The following is a 22,872-nucleotide window of genomic DNA, read 5'->3' as shown; positions in this document are numbered from 1 at the left end:
AGACGTCCGAAAACACAATAGGCAGCTGGAAAAGACATGACATCAGTTATTTGTGATGCTGAAGGTATAAATCATATCGACTATCTTGAAACAAAAAAACCCTTTTAATCCACCTGATAATGATCCTGACAATATCTTTCTCTTGCGTTTGTTGCGTTTTGTCGGTTACGTTACTCATATGATTATATCTCCGGAACGGGAAGTGACAGCCTAAGTTTGTTGAAATCGGTTCAGCCATCTCCGGGAAAATTAAGCGGTAAAACAATTCTTTGAAAAGTGCTTGTATGTTGGGTCTCCAAGGCTCCGTTCGAAAGACAGTTTTTCCATAGAATTACCTTAGAATTTGCCTGTCTCAAAAAGAACCAGTTTCAATAGTAAATATTACATTCAGAAATTGTTTTTTTTTTGAAGAATGAAATGAAGAAAAAATTCATCTTTCATCAGGACCATTCACTGTGTCACGAAGTAATGAAAACAATGTCCAAACTGAATGAATTGGGCTTCGATATGCTTTCTCACCCACCATATTTATCAAATCTTGCCCCCAGCGACTACTGGCTCTATGCTGATCTCAAAAAAATTCTCCAGAGTAACAGATTTTGCCTAGTAATCGCTACAACAAAAGCCTATTTTTAGGCTAAAAACAAATCATTCTATAAGCATGACATCAAAAAGTTGCTTGGAAAGCCCAAGAACGATAGTATTACACTTGAATGATTATGTTAATGAAAACAGAATTTTGCACGAGCATGTTGTTTTCTAGTTTGTCCCGGGACTTCTGGAACGATGTGTCAATTTACTAGAGATTTTCTCATTTCAATGGAAGCAAATAAGAAGTTCTTTGGGATTTTTTAACTGGTCCTTAAAAGGTCCGCAAAATGTTATTTTAAATAATAGGTGAGCTGCACATAGTGCAAAAACTTATCACCTTACAAGAGATTAAATTTCGGAAAGACGCCCCTACTAAATTAAGATGTATTTACATTAAGAAAAATCGAAGAAAGCTTTCTATAGGCAACTTCGTTTGGGCTTAGGATAAATAAACCGTTTTATTATTTCCTTACGTGTCATCTTCGACTCGTCAGTGCATAACAACATATGTTGATCTGGTATGCCACTTAACAGCTCAACATAATTAGTGATATTTTTTAGTATGACAACTAACTTTTTTTCTGCGTTATTACAGGCACGATGCTGAAATGGGTGGTTACGCGTGGTCCAAGTGATGTTGGACCATATGCGTCAACAGCTGCTCCACAAATGAATTGCTTATGCAACAAAGAAAATCACTGCGAAGAATATATCGAAATCGAAAATAACAACTCGTATGCTTTCAACGAATTGGGAAATTACTTCAGCCCAAGAAAATGTCTACTATCCTCTGGTCCTCTCGAACGGACTGCTACGAGGGATTGCACCTGTTTGAAGAATGTCTACTATCAAAACGAAACAACCGGGTCCGGTGCTCGAAAGAAGTTGACGTTAATGTCCAACACAACACCACTATCATCCAAAAATGCCTCCATCGAACGCACCCGAAAGCTACGAACTCGTCGTGAGCGCAACAAAACTCTAGTCAAGCGGCTGTCCAGCGCTATAATCAGAAATGACTCGTATACTTCCTCCGTAACCAGTAGCCCTGCTGCCGAGCAGCTCGATGCAGATCTGTTGCAAACTTACCTCAACTCCAACCGGTTATTCAATGAACGTGAAGTCAAAAGTCCCGACGAACCCAGCCCACTAGAATCCGGCAGATTGTTCCGACAGAGAGTGGTTCGCAGAAAGCACAGTAAAACCACCAAATCCATCGGTCAACTTCAGCTCGATCCGAACGAAAGTGCCAACATTTTCAACTGTTTCGTGTTCCGGGAGCTGTCCCAGGAAATGTTTGAATAGGAGAGATGTTTAAGTTTTGTTTAGTTTAAAACGTTAAAAATATATAATTAAAACATGATTGTGAGTAAATAAACGACGAAAAGAAACATTTTTTTCAATTATTCATATTTTTTTATATTTAGATCAAAGGAAAAAGTTATCTTGCATTATAACTGTGTACAGTTAGCTAAATTTTTCGCCGTCTAGCATTTTTTTTCCAGCCATCACGATTGTATGAATGTTATAGTTGTTTTTCTGAATTTCAATTTGCTTATTTTTCATATGCATCTTTACTTTACGTCTCCATAAATGCGATAGTCTCAGTTTTATTTTTTTTATTTTGTTTTTTGAAGTGTTTATAAATGTGATAATTTTCTCACCTCGCAGACTTACTTTTGCCATCGCCCTTGAAGCGGATTCACTTATACTGTAACATTAGTTTGGGAAGGTGCTTCCACTTTTGCTGTGCTTATACTTGGGTCACTCACTTCTGATTTTCCCGTGAGCATTTTATTATGTTGTACAATTTCATAGGTAATTTGTATGGTTCCGATCATCAAAACACATCCGTCTGCGCCTAAACGATGCCAACTATCCTGCCTAGGGTTGCCAATTTTCCACTCAAATATTTACGAGCTTAAATATGTACTTAACATTATTTACACATATAAATGTAAATCTCATATTTTGTGTCTGTTTTAATTTTTGTTTGCCTATTAAGGATTTTTCTTTGCTCATTTGATCAGGTTGTTTTGCTTTTCATTCGGTTCGCCCTGTATTACGGAATAAAATGTCTACCTCCTCAGTAGCAGTATTTCTATGAATTGAGATTAGTGAAATATTTCCAAACGTGACATGCATTCTCAATGACTGACAATATATATTTTACGTGAAATCAGATACATTCGAAAATTATTAGGAAATACTTGAAAATCTGGTTTTGGTGTTTTATTCGATGAATGGATTTTGTTATCGGTTTGATCACTATCCATGGGGTGTCGTACATTATAAAAAACCCTTTTTACATAATGGGAAGCAAACATTGAAGTGGAGAAAAGCATTATTTCAATACACAAAAGAAGGTAAAATTAAACATGTGCGATTCATACGAACCGGTTGCCATGAGCAACCATAACCCCTAATTGAATAAAAAAAATTCGTCAGGTGTGCCTTACACAAACTTGAATTGTTAAATCAAACCCCGAACGTCTGAAAGTGTGTATGTGACAAAAATATGCACTCAGTTCGCTTTCATATCTCATCCAAGTCAGTCGATATAACAAAACCGCTTACGTTCGGGACGGAAGAAACCAAGTACAGTATTGTGTAGTGAACAATAGAACGATCTCGAGATGAGTGAACCAAACGAACAAAAGCTACCGCCGCTACGAAATAATACAATTATTGTTGACTTCAGGCAGTGCAAAATTCGACCTTCGATACGAGAACTTGAAGGTTTGCATCTTGACATTAAACGTGTGCATTTACTTCAATGCAATAAGACAAATAATGTTGTTTACATCCAGTTTTATAACGAGTTAGATGCAATTCAATTCGCAAAAGACAATAACAATGTGCATTATGTGGAGCACGAGAACATTAAGTACAACATTCCAGTATATATGGAAGATAGTGTGCTATAAAAATGCGTGTGCATGGTCTTCCCTCAAGCGTCACCGATTCTTATATTCGCAAAACTATATCCCAATACGGAGAGATTCTCTCTATCGAAAAAGAAAAGTGGAAGAACTTTTTCCCCGGTATTCTAAATGGCGTACTTTTGTTACGCATGCGCTTGAGGAGGCTTATACCTTCTTATGTGACATTCGGTCAGGATACAAGAATCCCGTGCAAATCACTTGTTACCTATGACAATCAGATGGCCACATGCCAATATTGCCAAAAAGCTGTTCACTACGGTAAGCCATGTGATAAACTGGACAAGGAGACAACCACACCAAAGGACAACGGTGCTTCCTTCACACCAACCCCAACAAACCCCAGTACACCTGTGACAACCACTTGTGGCTAATGCTTGTGATCGTTGTGCCAAAACTGTAAAATCGGAGGAAGATTTCGTTAAGTGTTCGGGGTTTTGCCATCATTTGGTATGACCGAATTCTTGACGCAAATCGACTGGGATTAAGTTCTCGACAACGATAATGTCAATGCCCCTGTGCAGACGTTCTTTAATGTTATGAGCTACGCAATCGACTACTTTGTACCGAAACGATGGAGTCGGCAAACCCGGCATCCACCATGGCTGACCGCGGAAGTGACACATTTGAAAACGACCAAAAGAGCCGCTCTAAAGAGGTACTCTAAATATGTGCACGTGCAGATAAATCAGTTGTACAAGAAAGCCGTTAAGCGCTTCCATGCCTACTACTTGAACAACGTACATCGAAAACTGAAAGAATTCGGGTTACCCTCGTCAATGAATTTTGAAGATCGTACTGGTTCGTGCACACAGGAAATCTGCCAGATGTTTGCGGAAAAGTTTTATAGGGTTTTTTTCAAATGAAATCTTGACTCAGCAGCAAATTGCTGCCGCAGCACTTAATGTTCCCCTGTCTAATAACTCATTGAACTGCATCAATATTGACGAAGACTCAATACGAACGGCAATTGTAGGAATGAAAACCTCAAATTCTTCAGGCCCTGACGGAATACCGGCAGTCAATCTTAAAAAGTGCTGGCGTGGAGTAATCGCTCCCCTCTGCAAATTATTTCGAATGTCTCTCGCTACAGAAGTTTTCCCCAATTTATGGAAAGCTTCCTTTATGTTCTAAGTCCACAAGAAAGGCGATAAAAAGGATATAAACAACTACCGCGGTATCACTTCCCTCAGCGCTATACCAAAGCTGTTCGAAAAGGTTATACTGACACCAATTTTCAATCACTGCAAGCAATATATTGTCGATACTCAACACGGTTTCATGCCTAACCGCTCAACAATCACAAACTTACTATCGTTTTTGTCTTATGTGATTGATGCAATGTCTAACGGTTTACAAACGGTCGTTATCTATACAGATCTTTCCTCCGCTTTCGATATAATCAATCACGACATCACGGTTGCTAAATTGGACAGACTTGGATTCAGTTCGAACATTCTTCGTTGGTTGCAGTCGTATCTTAGGAATCATCGTTTAGCAATTAAAATTGACGATCATACTTCCGGAGAGTTCCTCGCATCATCCGGAATACCACAGGGAAGTCATCTCGGACCGTTAATATTTTTACTGTACTTCAATGATGTCAATTTTGCCTTGGAAGGTCCTCGTTTATCGTTTGCTGGTGATGTCAAGATCTATCACATCATCCGCAACTAAGAAGTCGCAGCCTTTCTCCAGCGGCAATTGTTAATCTTCGCAGATTGGTGTAAAGTTAACCGTATGATTGTAAATCCAGACAAGTGCTCGGCCATTACGTCCACGAGGAGAAAAATGCCATTGCATGTCGAATACTTTCTGGATGGATCCTTGAGATCGACTAGCGTTAAGGATCTTGGCGTCCATCTCGATGAACAACTTACATTCAAGCATCACATCAGTTACATTGTAGCTAAAGCTTCCCGTAGCTTAGGATTCTTAATGAGAATGACTGAGCACTTTACAGATATCCACTGTCTAAAATCGCTTTACTGCTCACTTGTTCGTTCAACTCTCGAATATTGCTCGGCAGTTTGGAACCCATGCTACCTGAACGGTGCTCATAGAATTCAGGGAATACAGCGCAGATTTGTTCGCTTCGCTCTTCGCCGATTGCCGTGGACCGATCCTCATCAACTACCTAGCTATGAAAGTCGCGGTTTATTAATCGGTCTCGACACATTACAAGTGCGACGAGAATTATCACGCGCTTTAATAATAGCAGATATATTCAACGGTAGGATCGACTGTCCCGTTTTGCTCAACGAAGTTATTATTAATGTGCGACCCAGAGCTCTCCGCAACAGTGCTTTTCTTCGACTTCCTATACGACGTACCAACTATGGCGCAAACGGTTCTATTATTGGTTTACAAAGATCGTTCACCCGTGTTTCATTTGGGTATGATTTTAATGTGTCACGAAGCAGGATCATTAGGACCAAATTGTGTCTGTTCATTGCAAATATATAAATAAATAGAACTTATGAAGTATCACAAATCAAGTGCGTGTGACATCAATGAAAGTACATGATAGCCGGAGGGAACCAAGGGTGAAAATGATGACGGATGGATCAAAAAATCCGGAGGCCTTTTCGTACTACAGGATGATTTTTTCATGTCTCGTGGCGCAATCTGGTAGCTTGATTCAATTTCACTATTTGCTGTCTATAGTGATTAGTATTCGCAGTATTCCTTGGTTTCGAAATTCCATATCATAAGACATCTCCCTTACTTCAGAAAATGCACAGCATCGTTTTCTGTCCGAAGGGATTAAGTTTGCAGGTGATGTCGATGGTATACCAGAGTCAACCACGCCAGTTTCTGCGCTTGGGATTCTCAATATAAACCAATTGTTCATCTCCGGCCACGGTCTGGTTCAGAAAATCTTTTTTCTGCAATTATTCAGCTCATGAGAAACCCATTTTCCCACCATCTGGATATTTCCCATGAGGTGTAGATGATCAGAAATGGCTAGGTGATTAACGGCTAGACTAAGCACCATTTATTTTAGAGTTTGTGTATTGTCTTCGTTCAAGAATTCTGGAAATTCGGAAGCTTCAAATTTTTACACTGAAATTTCTCTTTTTAGAACGCTCAAACCGACTTTAGCATGTCGCGACCGAGAGATGTTCCCCGTAAGCTTCAACCAAACTTCGATAGGATTTACAAGCACTATTATACAAAACAAATTAATGAATCAACGACTCCCGCAAATGCTTTTTTTTGGCAAGAATTTCGATACTGAATGTATATGCCACTAACGTGCAATTGTGACAAAACAGTAATGGTTTTTTTGGGACGTGACGTTACAGCAAAAGAATGACGCAATGCTTTCGACGGTTAAACATCACTTGAAAACGTTCCGCATTATTAACTGGCACATCTGGTATTCGCTAGTTTGTTTATAAGTTCTTTTCCTTCATTCTACATGACAAATTGGTAATAACTAAAGTATGTGAATAATCGGACTGAAAAATCAATGAAAAATACTAAAGAAGACTGTTAACAGTAGTACAGACCCATATCAGAAAAGAGTACAATCCCCAATAAAAATGCCTATTTGTAAAGAACATTACGTCTACTTTCACTGCTCACACCTCCAAATGGCACATAAACTAAATCAAATAACACGCAATCCACTAAACACCATATAACCAGATTTTCAACATTTACTATGTCAGTGATTTTTAAAGAAAAAATTTAAAAAAAATCTTCAACAAAACCAAAACGGATCAAAAGAGCTTGAATCGAGTTTTACTGTGCTCAGATGGACAGCATTGCATAGGTAGCGACTATTATTCGATTGAAATAGATAGACCCAGTAAAAATCAACTATTCGAATTTTTTCAGATCCGAGATCGGAATATTCGATAAGGGTCTTTCAAGATCAATATCACTCAGTACCGGTTTACTACCAGTCCAGCAAACTGCTAGTTGCAAATGTACTGTGTTGAAATGAGCTGCAAACTTAAAAAAAATAAAGATTAACTAAACCTAATGAAATCGTCGACAGGTTCCTTGATAACATCATCTCAACCACACTATGGCTAGCAATATCTACAAATACATAATCCTAATCAATTCTAAAACAACATATCAACATAAAATTTCAACCTAAACTCTACGGTAAAAGTGATGATGAATTGCACCCTACACAATAACAATTCTCGCTCCTGACCACGAGATCATCGAGCTTAGCTTCATAGTCTATTGTGATATTTTAACGCAATTTGCCTCACTTCTTCAATTAGGGATACCGCGCTCTATTTACACCAGTCTGAGAAAATCTATCCTTTTTTGTTGTTGTTTTGTAATGTCTACTACTGTCGGCCAATTTATCGCCCAGGACCCGCTCGCAACGGCAGGCTTAAGTTCCAAAGCCCAGATTGTTTGGTTTTTTTAGTGTTTCATGCATTCTCATAGTGTAAAATATTTGATTAAAATGTCAATAACTAGAACCTTAGGGGGTACGACGGCAACAATCACCAGCAAATCCACCGGTGCGCAGTGGCGAATGCGCTAAATAATACCGGTGCCGTTGTAAAATTGAAAGTTATGGAAATTAACTGGTGTTTTAGGGCTCGAGCATAGATACAGAAAGTCATCGTTCTGGAGCTGGGACTGAGTAAAGTTGGGCTCGCTCGCACTGCGATGAAACTTTGGCAGCGTCCGCAGCATATTTTCGAGCATATTCAGCAGGAGTCGAAACAGTGGTCGCTCTTCGCGACTAAACTTAATACAATCTTCTACGCAGCGCTTTAGCGCTTGCGGGCAGTCCGAGCGTACCTTGGTGAGATCGGGTCGCAGTTTGCCACAACCAACCATAAACAGAATTTGATCCTTGTTGTTGATGTGACTGTAGGGAAGCTGTTCGGTTAGCATCTCATACAAGACGATACCAAACGCATAAACATCACTTTGAAAAGAATAAGGATTTTGATCCTTCATGCGAATCACCTCCGGAGCCATCCATAGAATACTGCCCGTCGGTTGGTTTGACTGTTGCGATCCAGACCACCGGACTTTGGCAGTGGCCAGACCGAAATCACCAATTTTGACCGAGAAATCGTCATGCAAAAATATATTGTTCGACTTCAGATCCCGATGGATGATATTCTTTGCATGCAAGTAATCCATGCCCTGTGCCGCCTGTCGAGCGATGTCTATCAAGGTGTTCAACTTGAACTTTGTCTCGTTGACGTGAATGTGCTTGTAGAGGCTGCTACCCTCGCACCACTGCGTTACAATCGCCAGCGATGGTTTACTTACACAACCCATGAATAACAGTATATTACAGTGACGAGTTTTCTTCAGCATGGCGACCTCGTTCTTGAACGCCTGCAACTGAGCTGCGCTGGGTGTTTTCACATTCAACGTCTTGACGGCAACCGGTCCGTGCCAGTGGGCCTTGTACACCGTCCCGAACGAGCCGGATCCGATGCGCTGCCCGATCAGGATCTCTTCCGCTTGGATGTTCTGAAAAATAGAAGTCGAATTCGCGATTATTTACATAATGAAAAGTGGAGATCATTCATCATTGATTATTTTAACATATTGGTAGTAGAAATTATGACCTTCTGTTTAGTTTACTTTTCGATAAAACACTGGGAAAAAAATCAATTTGAGCAAAATCAGACTTCTTTTATAAAAACCTTTTTGTCTTTCTCATGTAGAAAGGCTATGCAATCACTGTGAAAACCGACTTTTGAAGGGACGCGATATACCATTCTACTCAGCTCGTCAAGATCACCAATTGTATGTGTGTGTATGTATGCATGTATGTGTGTGTGACGAATAATGTCACTCGATTTTCTCAGAGATGTGCAAATCTATGAGAAAATGCGCACTCAAATTAAAAATGTTATGGTAGTTTATACCCAAAGAAAGATATGGATTTTAATCGAGTTTGAAAAAAAAATCTTCACAGAATCTTCAAGTGATGTTTTTGAAAATATAAGTAATATGAGAAAGGCGTCATTACACCACTAGGTGGATTAAGAATGTTTTTTTTCTCGAGGGATCGACCAGTTGGATGATGAGGTCGGTCAAGTGATGCCGGTTGGAGGGTAACTTCCGGTTCACTAGCACCTCGACGACCCAAAACTGATGCTACGTCGCGGAACTACTCGACTAGTCTCCGCCAAAAGATCTAGTCTACACCGACGGAGGGTTCCCCGACGAGAGAAGTCCTCCCGAACCGACGCTTACGGTACACGTCTACGACCCGAACGAAAGGATGCCTAAGTCGATCCAATGATTCCGGTTGGAGCGTGACTTCCGATTCACTGGTGTTCAGACGATCCTAACGGTGCCACGCGACGATCTACTCATCTAGTCCCAAAGGATCTAGACTACTCCGATGGAGAGTTCCCCGGCGAAGGAGATTCTCCCGACGTGTACCCGTAGACGTGTACCGTAAGCACGGGACACCCGAAGGATTCCGGTTCGCTGGCGCCCCGACGATCCTAACAGTTTTACGTACTACTCGTCTAGTCCCCGACGAAAGATCTAGACTACTCCGACGAAGAGCTCCCCGGCGAAGGACGTTCTCCCGGATCGACATTTATTCGCTGATCCCTCTTGAGCCTACCACGGTTGCACGCGACCAGCGGTCGCTGCTGCCTGTTGTTGCTCCACACTCCATTTCCGCTGCTCGAGACTATAGGTATGAGCCGATGTGTCCACTTACCCTTGGTTGAGCTGTCCCACTCTCGTTGCCATTTGCGTAGAGAAGCGGCTTTGGAGGCCCTACGGGCGTTCCTGTCTCCTCGCATGCTGTAGCACTCCGCGTCTTCATTCACTATCAGACCGATAGGCATCATACTTGCAACCACGCATGCCGCATCCCTCGATACAGTGTAGTATGCGCTGATCACGCGAAGACACATCAGTCTATGCGTACTCTCCAGCATCTGTGCGTTGCGTTCCACATTAAGTGCCAACGCCCATACCGGGCTACCGTACCTGAGGATCGAAACTGTCACTCCTGCCAGTAACCTATGTTTACTAGAGCGCACAGGCGAGCTGTTGGCCATCATTCGTGAGAGCGCCGCGATCGCTTTTGAGGCGCGCTTGCAAGCGTTTTCAACGTGCTTACTGAAGCTTAGTTTGTCGTCAAGCACCACACCCAATTGCTTCAGTGATCTCTTGGAGGGGATCACCAACGCCTCCAGTTCCGATTTGCGGTTGTTTACCACCATCATCTGTTTTGTGATGCGCGAGTTGCAGTTTTCTGCTACGCAATCAGTCTTCCACCAAGCAGATTGAGTGTGATGTACTCAGTTCGACCTTTTCGATGGATTCGCCGTAGACTGTCAGTGTGACGTCGTTCGCGAACCCGACTATCTTGACACCCGGAGGGAGCCTCAACCTCAGTACTCCATAGTACATTATATTCCACAGGATCGGGCCCAAGATAGATCCCCGTGGTACTCCAGCCGTGATTGGAATGTTACGTGTGCCTTCCTCGGTCTCGTAGAGCAATACTCGGTTCTGGAAGTAGCTTTCCAGAATCTTGTACAGCCCTCCCGGTACTCTCAGTCGAAGTAGGGAATCAGCAATGTCTGCCCAACAAGCACTAATGAACGCGTTCTTAACGTCTAGCGTTACTACCGTACAGTAGCGGATTCCTCATCGTTTGCTACTTCCGCCGTGGTTACCACCGATGTTATAGCGTCCGCTGTTGACCTGCCTCTGCGAAATCCGTACTGCTGGCTGGACAGTCCTCCTGCATCCTCTATGAAGGGGGATAGCCTGTTGAGAATGATTTTCTCAAGGAGCTTTCCCACAGTATCGATCGGACAGATTGGTCCCCTGGGGGTTTCCCAGGTTTCGGTAATAGTACCAACCTCTGCCTTTTCCAAATGTCTGGGAACATACGCTCATCCAGACATCTCTTTATGACCTCCCTGAACATGTCCGGTTTTGTCATTATAGCCGCCTTTAGAGCCACGTTCGGGATACCGTCTCGCCCCGGGGCTTTCATTGTATCGAGCGATCTCGCCGCAGTGAGCAGCTTCTCGTTCGTCACATTTTCAACTTCGTTCGCTGGTAGCGGGTCTGGCTGCCAGGGGGACGTGTCGTGATGGGGAAAGAGAACCATTATGATTTCCTTCAACCTCGGCGGACTACGTTCAGGGGGTGCTAGCGCCCCTCTCGTTTTGGCCATTGCCATCCTGTAGACATCGCCCCATGGGTTGGAATTGGCTCCCTCACATAGCTGGTTCCTCCACTTGTTGGATAAGTAGGTCCGCCCATGACGTGGTTTGTTGCCTTCTTCTTGCTCGCGCACAGCATGCAACGTGGCGTGGTTGCTCCGGTCTGGGCCTTTGCAGTCCCACGACTTGTGGCCAAGTTCGAAACACCTGAAGGACATGTCCACCACCGGCGGTTGGTAAGCGATCACTGGACATACCAACCATCCGACCTATAGCCTGCCCACTTTGAGGACCTTATTAGCATCCGTGGCCGATAGTTTGAATGTAGCTATCTGGGTGCTCTGTGGTCCTTTCCTTATGCGGATGGATTCCCGTGGGACATCCACACCTCCTTGCTCCTTGATGGCCATGGCAAGTTCTGCGGTGACGATTTCATCCAACCGTTTGCACTGGAGTGCAACCTCACTACGCAGGGCTCGAACTTCGGCCGTGTCGCCCACGACTTGTTGGGCCAGCGCAACAAGCTTCGTTCCGCCCACCTGTGCTCCCTTTTTTCCCTAACCCTTCTCTCGGGAATGGGCCCAGCATCTTTTAGGACCCTTTTCTTCTTGGCGACCTTCAGCCATGGTTGCTCATGCTGATTCTCGCCGGGTTCGCTTCTACGGCTCGGATGCGGGGGTCGAGTGCCGAGATTTGGGTTGAGCCCCTCACCACGTTCCTTCGCCCCATCATTTCCGCCATGGTCTTTACTCCTTTTGGCCTTGGGAGTCAGACATTTACTACCTGGAGAATTCCTGGCGCGTTTCCGGCGCTTTTTATTTCGCTCAATCGTGAGCCGGAGCGCATAGTCGACCGCATCTTGGTTTTTATCGCTATCGAAGGTGAAGGGTTCTGTTTGAGAACACTTCTCCGACTACGTTCACGGCCTTACGTAGCTTCAGCAAGTTCACCTTCAGCTTGGTGTTCTCCTGCGTGAATTCGATAATCGCGTCGAGTTGTTCTATGACCGCTGTCATACTCGTATCGTATCTCTGGATGGTATGGTAGCCAGTATGCCATAGTTAGGACCTCACTGACGTCAGTCCTGGGCCGGTGTGGTCAGTGTGCCGCTCAAAGTGCACAAGCCCAGACTTCCGCTGGGCTTGTGCACTTTGAGCGGCACACGATCGTTTTGGTAAGACTTGCTTGCGGATACATGCAGCTTTTTATAGAGGATTAGCAGAGATCACTGCCAAACCCCACCACATCCTAGGCAAGCCCTACAACTCGCAGTTGGCAGGGGAGGGGTCGTCAAGCTGCTGCCTCGTCACGTTTGGCTCTGTAAAAACTTGTATACAAACCTTCAGGCAGAGATGCCAGGTAAAAATTTCAAAAATCTTCAGACAGGTTTGCAAATGTCTGTATATCCGAAAAAATCTGCAGTCAGCAAGTATGTCTTGCTGGCAGGCATTTCTCTATGAAGTATGATACGCTAAACTGATTTGGCGAGTAAAAGTTAGTAAATTTTGACGAAAGTCTGCGAAAGCCTAGATTTTCAAAAGTCTGCACAACAAAAACTGTCTATAGTACTATGTACGAAATCTGCAGATTTACAGACAAATCTGCAGATCTGACTCCTCTGCCTTCGGAGAGGCTTCAGTAGCTTTTGCATCTGACAGTTGAAAACAAAGATGCAAGGTTCACAGATCTGAGTTTCGCAGATTCTGAATAAGCTGCACACTTTTAAATAATTTCCTCAGATTTAGAGAAAAAAATGTCCCACAGAGCGTTTAAAAGTGACGGGACCTTTTCTCTTTGATCAGACTGTTTTTGGTTCCAGCACAGATGAAAAAAAAAGACCTGGCATCCTTGGTTGTCTCAGTTGCAACGTCGAAGCGGTTTTATTGATAACATTATTAACATTAGCGCGGATTTCTTCTATTGTATCATGATACGAAATAAATTAAATTAAAAAAATCCCATCCAAAAGTATATGGTACTTTCTCACTTCTCTCTGAGATTGCTTGGCAGTCGATCTTTACAAACTTCAAGTGAATGGTCTTATAGTTCCATAAAAAGTACTGATTTTTTCGGATGCGACAAAATTTCACATATGCCAAAATCGTATGAATTTGAATACAAACTAACAGAGTCTAGCTAGTGCCTCAATTATTATTGCCAAACTGCGAATGATGCAAATTGTTCTTTTTGGTAATGAAGAATGATTGTGCAAAATCTGAGTAAAAAAATTTCGAATTTTGGCTCATCTGTTGAGAGTTGTTTTGAAGTTGCTTAATAAAGATTCAACTATTTGAAACAAGAATCGATATCCCAATTAGTTTAAGTGTCCCAAATGTATACTTCACCATGCCAGATTGCATCGGAATCATGAATACACTTCTAAAATAAAGGTTCATAACTACAAACACCGGACTCACCCAATTTTCTTCGGACTGTCTAGAATCCCGCGGCGACAGCAGATTTTTATTGCTTTCATCGGCCGAACGAGCTCTCGGTCGTTTGCTGTGTTTCAACGTGTTCGTTGGTGATGCTTGAGTGGAATGTGAGTGTTCCTGGTTCACTTGTGCCTGTAAATAAAAAAGCCTTTCAAAATCCCAAAAGAAAAAAACCATTTCACTCTCACACATTACCTGCAGTGGTCTACAATTGATCAGCGCTCGGTTATCGACTCCGAACAGTGGTTTCATCACACTATTTATGCACACATTTGGTGCCGAATTTGACCGATCTTGTTGATTGAGTGAGCGTGGATGTCGCAGGCTGGTACTGTAACCACCGGTTCCGGGATTTATGATTCCGACCGTACTCTCGGGGTTAGCCAACAAGTGATGGTAGATGTTGTCCATGTGTCGCTTACTACAAATTGGTGGAACTTTATCTACGCAACGTTGATGGAACCGATAATTGCATTGGTTACAGTAAAATCCGGTAAACAGTAATCTACGGCAGCATTCACAAAAAGCTAACGAGAAGAACGTTTTCCGAATGAATTGATGAGAAATATACGTAGGAAATCCAATGTCCAGTATGCGAACAAATACTTCCTCGCAGTGCAACGAACATACGTCCGTGTCCCATGGGATTGGGTAGTCACTGTTAGCCGATGTCACCTCACAAATGTCACAAGTCAGATTGCGTCGCTTGAGAGCTTTTGCGAGAGCATCCTTCAATCGCATTCCCGGTATTACTTGAACCGAAGTACGTTGCTGATTGGGCAGATGAGCTCTTAGCAGCACCTTCGACGTACGACTAAGTGTACCACACATACTGTCAACCTTTGAATATAGAAAATGATTGCATAAATTTTTACAACTCAGTTTAAAATATTTTAAACTAAATTTTAAATATATCAAGAATGAAACAGTTCCACTAAAATCAATAACACAAAACACCGCAGTGTTAACCTTGTATAAATTCTGGCAACTCTGAGCATGTGAAAATTGAAGCAGCAAAAAAATAGCTTCTTGCATCGTAAGGATCAGACCTGATACCCTACTAACCTCAACTCGTTCCTCCGGATCAGGAGGTTCACTTGGTTCACTCGTCGATTCCCGTTCGCACTGGGTCTGCATCTGACTTTTTCGCTCGATTAACTCCTGCTCCTTGGTTTCGAGGTCGTGCAATTTCGAGGTCAACTCTTGATACTCCTCCAGATAGAGGGCCGGGGGTTGTTGAAAATCCGCGAATTTAGCATTGAGTGCGTCAATATTCTCACGGGTAACATGAATCACGGATTTAATGTTTCGCAGGTCCTCTTCGAGCTGTGAGTACGGGTCGAGAGCCACCTGCTGTTCATCGTCCGTGTCGTCCGTTTCGGCCGACATTTGACTGGATAAAACCGCAGTGGTCCCGTACAAGAACAAACTGGGAATCGTTGCCTTTTTTGTTGCTGATGCTGAGATAAAAATGTCACTACTGCCACCGACAACGCTATTACCATTGCTGCTTTTCACTTTGCAAATAAAATTGCTGCTCCTGCTGTTGCTACTATCATCAAATACGGCCATTAACTTGCCCACCATAAAACTTTTGATGAATCCTCGCGTTTTCGTCCTCGACCTCGACGACACTATTTAAGTGTTACCAGGGAAACAATTTTTAAGAAAAAGAATCATGATCAATTGAGTAGTATTCTACAGACAATTTTTAAACTGGTACATTTAACTGTTCTTTGATTACATTTTTCGAAAAAAAATTAAAAATATTTATTATTGTACAGAAAAACCGTAAATTGCATTGAAAATAATATCAAAACTGATGTGAGTAATTCATAAACATTATTTATAAAGCAAAACTGGCAATATTGCTAAGTGACGGCTTGATAATTTTTTATACCTCTGCGTCAAATTACCAAGGAAATTACTGTCAAACTCGGCCCATCGTCAATAAAACGGCGCTGTGGGAAGCCAAACGCAGTGATACCAGGTTCACAGATTAATCTGTGTTTCACAGATTTTCAATTTTCTGCACAGATTCTAAAAATGACACAGATTTCTGAAATTGATCACAGATTTTCACAGATTCTGGAATAAATCACAGATTTTCACAGATTTTTGAAATCGAGTACTTTTACACCAAAAAGTACATAGCAGTTGAGGGAAAAGGTACAGAGCGTAGTGGTAGTGAGACCATTTTTTTTTGCTCACCAAATTGATTACGATCTGCTATTATGGTACGGGAAACGGGCACAGATTTTCACAGACAGGTTTTTGGCTTGATCACAGATTTTTGAAAAATTGACCTGGCATCCCTGGCCACACGGAAACGAAATAGTACCCAACTAAGACAAGACGAAACCAGCACGTTGACTACGATAATCACCCCTATTCTGTATTTCGATCGAATCGGACATCATTAGATCAAATGTCAATAATATCTCCTTTCTCTATTAAAATTAAATCAATAATTGAAGTCTTGAAATGATATCGTTGACAATCAAGTTGTCATCTTGAACGCACTCATTAGATCGAATGTCAATAATATCTTCTTTCTCTATTAAAATTAAATCAATAATTGAAGTCTTGTCTGAATGGTCTTCCCATCACCCTAACGCTATTGAATCGACGACACGACCTGCCACTCGGTTATCAAAACTGTATCGCAAATTTAACTACCCCTCAGTAACTGGTAATGTCAAAATGACATCTCCTGAAAAACTATTCAAACTGGCAACACAAGTTGATGAATTGTTGATTTTGAATAACAGTTATCAAAACCATGGTTACTGCATATTGAAGACTTGATGAATGTAAACATAAGCTGCCACGGATGGAAGATCCTAATTTGGCTGCAAAGTTGTCGGTTTCACATAACATTTCAATATCCGTTGATACTTGTTAAATAATTCAACGTAATCAGGCTTCAGATCAGATCTATGACGTGAGTTTTAAAATGTTAGCAAACTAAATAAACGAGTTTTAAAATGTTAGCAAACTGCAAGAGTCATTGAATCCGTCATAATAAATCTTATTATCAATCTGATGATTTAGTACCGAAATATGAATGACAAAGCTGAGTCAATCCGGTATATCAGTACTATTCTACGAGATGCAATCGCACTTCATATGCAGATGCGAATACACTTATGAATAGAATTCATGTTTGTTCTTTTATAATGAATTTCTAAAGTATTCATCATATTTATGTATATTCGTCACTTCTGAATTTTTTCCAAATCATTCAACCCAAGTTTCTAATCAGCGTATATGTAAAACAATACTCCGTCACATTTTGGACATTCGAGAAACTCCTTTACATCGCAAAGCGGGTGTAAAATCTGATGAAAGACTCTTGAAAAGCACGGGAAACCAGTTTTTTAGGATATGGGATCTAATCAGAATTATGACCAGTAAAAACTAATTTACTTTACGTAATTTTATAATTGGTTCTCAAGCAGAATATAGGCCCTAACTTGATGATTATATAGAATGAAGCCTGTCTATCGTAGCACTACATTTAGTGTAAGATTTGGATATTGTTCCGGTCGGCGCGAATACAAAAAGAACGTTGTAACATTAGCTTGATAGATGAATGTATCTTTTAATATTAAAATTCGTTCATTATTAACTATTGAACGTGGGCTCTGGTGCAGGATAATTCTGTTATTCATGATAAATTATATATTTATTATTATTAATTTATTCCTCGTACCTAGCGTATTGTGAAATCGTCTAACTTTGTCGTATTTAATAATTAAATTTTTCAGGGGTACCAGTCCCCGGCCGATAGCTCGCGGTGTCTCGTGCAACTTTCAAAATCTTGGTTTCTGAGTTCTTTTAATTTTACGCTGATGGCACAAAATTTAAATTAAAAAACTATTTCTAAACATTCTCGACTGGTTTGTTTATTTATTATGGGGCTCCTTGGTAACTAGTTCGTAGCAACTTAAACAGTGTTGCTCAAGAAGATTATTTTGATAGTCATCAAAGGGGTCGCTATATTTGTGGTAACTGGCGGTAAATCGCTCACGAACACTTTTCATTCCGATTTTTCTTCGAAGTGCCTGATCGTGTCGTCGATTGAATGCTTTTGAGATCAGATGTTTACTTTTTGAGTTAAACGAAGTTCTATGTTAAAATTTTCAGTTTTTCGACAATATCTGTAACAATTTACCTTGGAAAAATAATATGTTTTTAGACTTAGATTCCACACAATAATAGTCATCCAACAAATCATAGATTGTTAAAGTCCATCCATTCTCAACGGAGATATTGATATTTTTGTGTAAGCGACTTTTCGCCCTATTCCAGCAGTAGGAGTTTTACGCGCTTGAGGATAAAGCTATGTTTCGGAACAAAGTGAAACACGCTTTTCAATACTGTTTTATGTTACTGTTTCTTAGCACCTGAAAGACTATACACAGTACTACAGGATGATATATGTAATAAAATTTAAATAAGGTTGCTCATTTCGCTCCTAGATCGCTGAACCGATTTTGTTCATCTAATATTCAAATGAAAGATCTTAAGGTCTCATAATAACTGCTTGTTTTTTTTTAATCAGATCCGACAATCGGTTCCAGAGATGCAGGTTGATTAGTGTAATAAATTCACATAAATTCATCGGGTTTATCAGGTTCACAGATTTTGAGAGTCGACGACCAAATAAACATATTTCAGTTTTACCGGTATTCGGTTTTCGAAAGAATTTCAACACTATGATTTCTCTAAGATGGCTACACTGATTTTTAAAAAATTCGAATCGAATGAAATGGTTCACAATCCATTAGGCGAATTCGGCTACACCGGTTTCTGAATTCCGCCTCCGAAAGTGTCGGGAATAGGGAAGCTATAAAAAAACCAGAAAGAAATTTAAAAACAAAAATTCAAATTAAAATAAACTTATGGTCTCATACAAAATTGGTGAATTTTATCCGATTCCGACCTCCAATTTTAAAATTACAGTTTTTAAAATTCAAACCATCATACAAATTGACAATACCAAAAAATCTTCAAAGCTGGGCTTAAAACTATTTCAATTTATTCGTCATACTAATGCATGGACATACGATTTTTTTTTTTGGTTATGCTGGTGTCTAAATACTGTTTCTGGAAGTACCATAAATAATGACAAAAACGTTAAAAAAAACTCAAACTTCTACATCTCATGGAATGCTTAATCGATTGTCACACGTTTAGATTAAAAGGCATTATTTTAAGATTTCATACAATTCCTATCTTCGATTCTTCTTGGAGTTCCGAAATTTTAATTACAATTTTTTTAAAATGATGATCATTAAAATAATTTTATGGTAACTAAACACAACGAAGAATATTCACGCTAAAATCACATGATTATTGATAAAAAAGGTATCATCTCACTGCTAGGTGGCTTAAGCACGTTTTTAAACCAACATTTGTTTGAAATAATGGCTGCTCGGCCATCCATGGAAGTTGACCATCAATGTCAATTTCCCTCTCTGAGCAGCCTAGATAGCCGTGTAGTGTCGGTAGCGGTTTCCCAACTGGCTAAGAATAACGCTACGGTCCACCTGTACCGGTGGTATAAGTCCACCAAACAGGTAAGCCGTGTGGCATCCGGCGGAATTATTTTTTACCAAGAATTGATCCACTGGTTTCCTGTTCCATGTCGTAAAAGGCCACAAAAATAGGAACTCCTAAGTCAAGGTGTATTTCCGTGCCGATGGCTGAATGGCTGCAGGAGGTTAAACAATGCAGTCGTGAACGGAATATCTTGGGATTTTCCCTTACTGTGTTAAGCGAAGCTCTGGCACAGTGGACGACTTCTTTCTTCGCAACTCGTGGGATTTTAATGATTAAAACATTCAAAAAAATCCTTACATGGTTCGCTATAGGCGATTATAAGCCAATATATTTGGTTTCTTGTAGTTGTTGTACGGTAGGTGCTGGAGGTGGAGTGTTTGTTGCTTTAATTGATAATGGTTAGAGTAGCACAAATCAATCTCCAGCATAAACGTACAGCAACTATGAATCTATCCAGACTTCTGCAAGAAGGTAAAGCTTCTTTAGCTTTGGTTCAAGAACCATATTTCCAAAAGGGAAACTTCTACGTTGGAAAATTGTTAAACCCAGTCTTTGTTGCCTTTAACAAGACCGGAATGACTAATCCACGTGAAATGCCTCGAGCATGCATACTTGCAAATAGTGCTCTCGATGTCTCTCTCATATCGGAGCTCACAACTCGGGATATTTGTGCTGTCACAGTTGGTATGACTACTGATGGCATAGACAGGAAATATGTCTATTGTTCGGCATATTTGCCGCATAACCAACCTTCGCCAAGCGATGACTTCAAAAAGGTTGTATCATACTGCTGCAAAAGTGATTTACCGCTTGTAATCGGCAGTGACATAAATGCTCACCATATCATTTGGGGCAGCACAGATATAAATTCGAGAGGCTCTGATATGATGGAATTTGTGAGCAGTACAAACCTGCACATAGTCAATGCAGGAAACCGTCCAACTTTTGCGAGATCTGGCAGAGAGGAGGTTTTGGACGTAACTCTCTGCTCTGATAGAATTGCGCATGAGTTGGTGAATTGGCTCGTCTCCGATGAGCTCGAACCTTCGTTGTCTGATCATAAGTACATATTCTTTGATCATTCAAACGTTAAATTTGATATTATCACATATCGTAATCCCAAATCTACAAACTGGGACCTCTATGAAGAGGGCTTGGCGACTAGATTTTACGGGTACCAACCAACAATTGAAACCCCAATTGATTTGGAAAATGTTGTCGACGAGACAAACTCACTCATAGTTGCAGCATATGAAGAGGCTTGTCCACTTCGTATTGTGCGAGCTACTAGAGGAACTCCTTGGTGGAATGCTGAACTTGCTAGACTAAGGAAACTATGCAGAAGAGCTTGGAACCACCGTCGCAGAAATGGGTCGGAGGCATTCGTGTTGGCTCGAAGGGCTTACAAAAATGCTCTTCGATCGTCTGAGCGAAGTGGTTGGAAAAGCCTCTGCACAAATGTCTCTAGTCTCAACGAGGCTAGCAGATTAAATAAGTTACTTTCGAAGTCTAAGGACTTTAATGTCAGTTTCTTAAGAACTTCAGATGGTGAACACTTGTCTGATGAAGGTGATGTACTTCACTATCTTTTTAACACTCACTTTCCAGGATGTATGGATCCATCACCGACAGCTCTTCCCGAGACTTTTTCAGGTAGTTACGATTCTTGGGCCCTTGCTCGAAGCGTTGTGACGATTGAATCGGTCAAATGGGCAGTTGAGAGTTTTGCTCCGTACAAGTCTCCTGGAAAGGATGGAGTTTTCCCAGTGTTACTGCAGAAAGGGTATGAACATTTCAAACATGTTTTGAAGAAAATACTTACTTTTAGTCTTGCGACAGGATATATTCCAAGAGCCTGGCAGGAAATAATTGTCAAATTTATTCCCAAAGGCGGCCGCGGCACTTATGAGGAAGCGAAGAGTTTCAGGCCTATCAGTCTAAGCTCATTTCTTCTTAAAACAGTGGAACGCATAGTCGATCACTATATCAGAGATGTTAGTTTGGGCCTGCATCCGCTACATGGAATGCAACATGCTTACCAGCGTGGAAAGTCCACTACAACCCTGTTACATGATGTTGTGTACAACATTGAAAAAGCTTTCTCACAAAAGCAATCTTGCTTGGGAGTTTTCCTAGATATTGAAGGTGCCTTTGATAACGTGTCTTTCAATTCAATTCTGGAAGCAGCCCGTGGTCATGGCATACCTTCAAGTATCACAAATTGGATACACGCAATGCTTAGCAATCGACTTCTTTGTTCATCGCTTCGGCAAGCAGAGATTAGAAAGCTAAGTGTCTGTGGGTGTCCTCAAGGTGGTGTACTATCCCCACTTTTATGGAACCTTGTCGCTGATGGTTTGTTAAGGAAACTTAATAACCTTGGATTTCCGACTTATGGTTTTGCCGACGATTATCATATATTGATGACCGGTATAAGCATTAACACTCTCTTTGATTTAATGCAGCAAGCCCTGCGATCTGTTGAACAATGGTGTTGTCAGGTTGGATTATCTGTAAATCCGGGCAAAACATCAATGGTGCTTTTCACTCATCGTAGGATAATCACAGGAGCTCGTCCGTTGCAGTTCTTTGGTTCAGAGGTCACTGTGGTCGAACAAGTTAAATACGTCGGGGTTATTCTTGACTCAAAACTGAATTGGTCTGCTCACATTGACTTCAGAATTAAAAGAGCTTGCATGGCTTTCGGCCAATGTAGACGAGCTTTTGGAAAATCATGGGGACTCAAACCCAGATATATTAATTGGATCTACACAACTATTGTTAGACCAATTTTAGCATATGGATGTCTTGTATGGTGGCAGAAAGGAGAAGTCGCGACAGTTCAGTCAAAGCTAAATCATCTCCAAAGGATGGTCCTAATGGCGATGACAGGAGCATTCACGACAACTCCTACTGCTGCTCTAGAGGCGCTACTGTGCATTAAACCACTACATGTGTTCCTAAAACAAGAAGCATTATCTTGTGCATACCGTCTTAAGGTTACAGGGCTTTGGAACAGTAACCCATTAGATTATGCTACCAGCCACACTCGCTTGTGGTCTCAAATGGTTACGTGGGATGAGTATTTACTCGCTCCTAGTGACCTAACTCTCACATGCAGTTTTCCTTTCAAAACATTCAATGTGAGCTATCCTTTTCGTGAGGAATGGTTGTCTGGTTGTC

General features: G+C 41.2%; 2 protein-coding genes across 3 annotated transcripts; one reads left to right on the top strand and one right to left on the bottom strand.

Annotated features, from left to right (window-relative positions):
* Positions 1-1,191: 1,191 nt before the first annotated feature.
* Positions 1,192-1,896, top strand: LOC131433827 (uncharacterized). The gene has a single exon (XM_058600433.1). It carries the CDS (start codon positions 1,192-1,194, stop codon positions 1,894-1,896), a length of 705 nt encoding a protein of 234 aa, XP_058456416.1.
* A 102-nt stretch (positions 1,897-1,998) lies between these two features.
* Positions 1,999-15,773, bottom strand: LOC131435232 (raf homolog serine/threonine-protein kinase Raf). 2 transcript variants are annotated; one of them, XM_058602901.1, is made up of 4 exons: positions 15,187-15,772; positions 14,317-14,961; positions 14,104-14,253; positions 1,999-9,005 (listed from the first exon to the last, which is right to left on the bottom strand). In XM_058602901.1, exons 1-4 carry the CDS (start codon positions 15,706-15,708, stop codon positions 8,049-8,051), a joined length of 2,274 nt encoding a protein of 757 aa, XP_058458884.1. In that variant the 5' UTR covers positions 15,709-15,772; the 3' UTR covers positions 1,999-8,048. The 2 variants fall into 2 exon arrangements, with proteins under 2 accessions (XP_058458884.1, XP_058458882.1); XM_058602899.1 differs by having other exon boundaries at positions 14,104-14,961; positions 15,187-15,773.
* Between the last annotated feature and the right edge of the window lie 7,099 nt (positions 15,774-22,872).

Source organism: Malaya genurostris, chromosome 3, assembly GCF_030247185.1.
Source record: "Malaya genurostris strain Urasoe2022 chromosome 3, Malgen_1.1, whole genome shotgun sequence".
NCBI classification, from domain to species: domain Eukaryota; kingdom Metazoa; phylum Arthropoda; class Insecta; order Diptera; family Culicidae; genus Malaya; species Malaya genurostris.
The sequence above is the reverse complement of the archived record's forward strand: the minus strand, read 5'-3'. Positions and strand labels throughout refer to the sequence as shown.

Coding starts and splice junctions, on each gene's coding strand:
- LOC131433827 (XM_058600433.1), top strand. CDS start 1,192: ATGCTGAAATGGGTGGTTACGCGTGGTCCAAGTGATGTTGGACCATAT.
- LOC131435232 (XM_058602899.1), bottom strand. CDS start 15,708: ATGGTGGGCAAGTTAATGGCCGTATTTGATGATAGTAGCAACAGCAGG. Junction 14,962..15,186: donor ATCCGGAGGAACGAGTTGAG/GTTAGTAGGGTA, acceptor CTATATTCAAAG/GTTGACAGTATGTGTGGTAC. Junction 9,006..14,103: donor GACAGTCCGAAGAAAATTGG/GTGAGTCCGGTG, acceptor TCTATTTTTCAG/AACATCCAAGCGGAAGAGAT.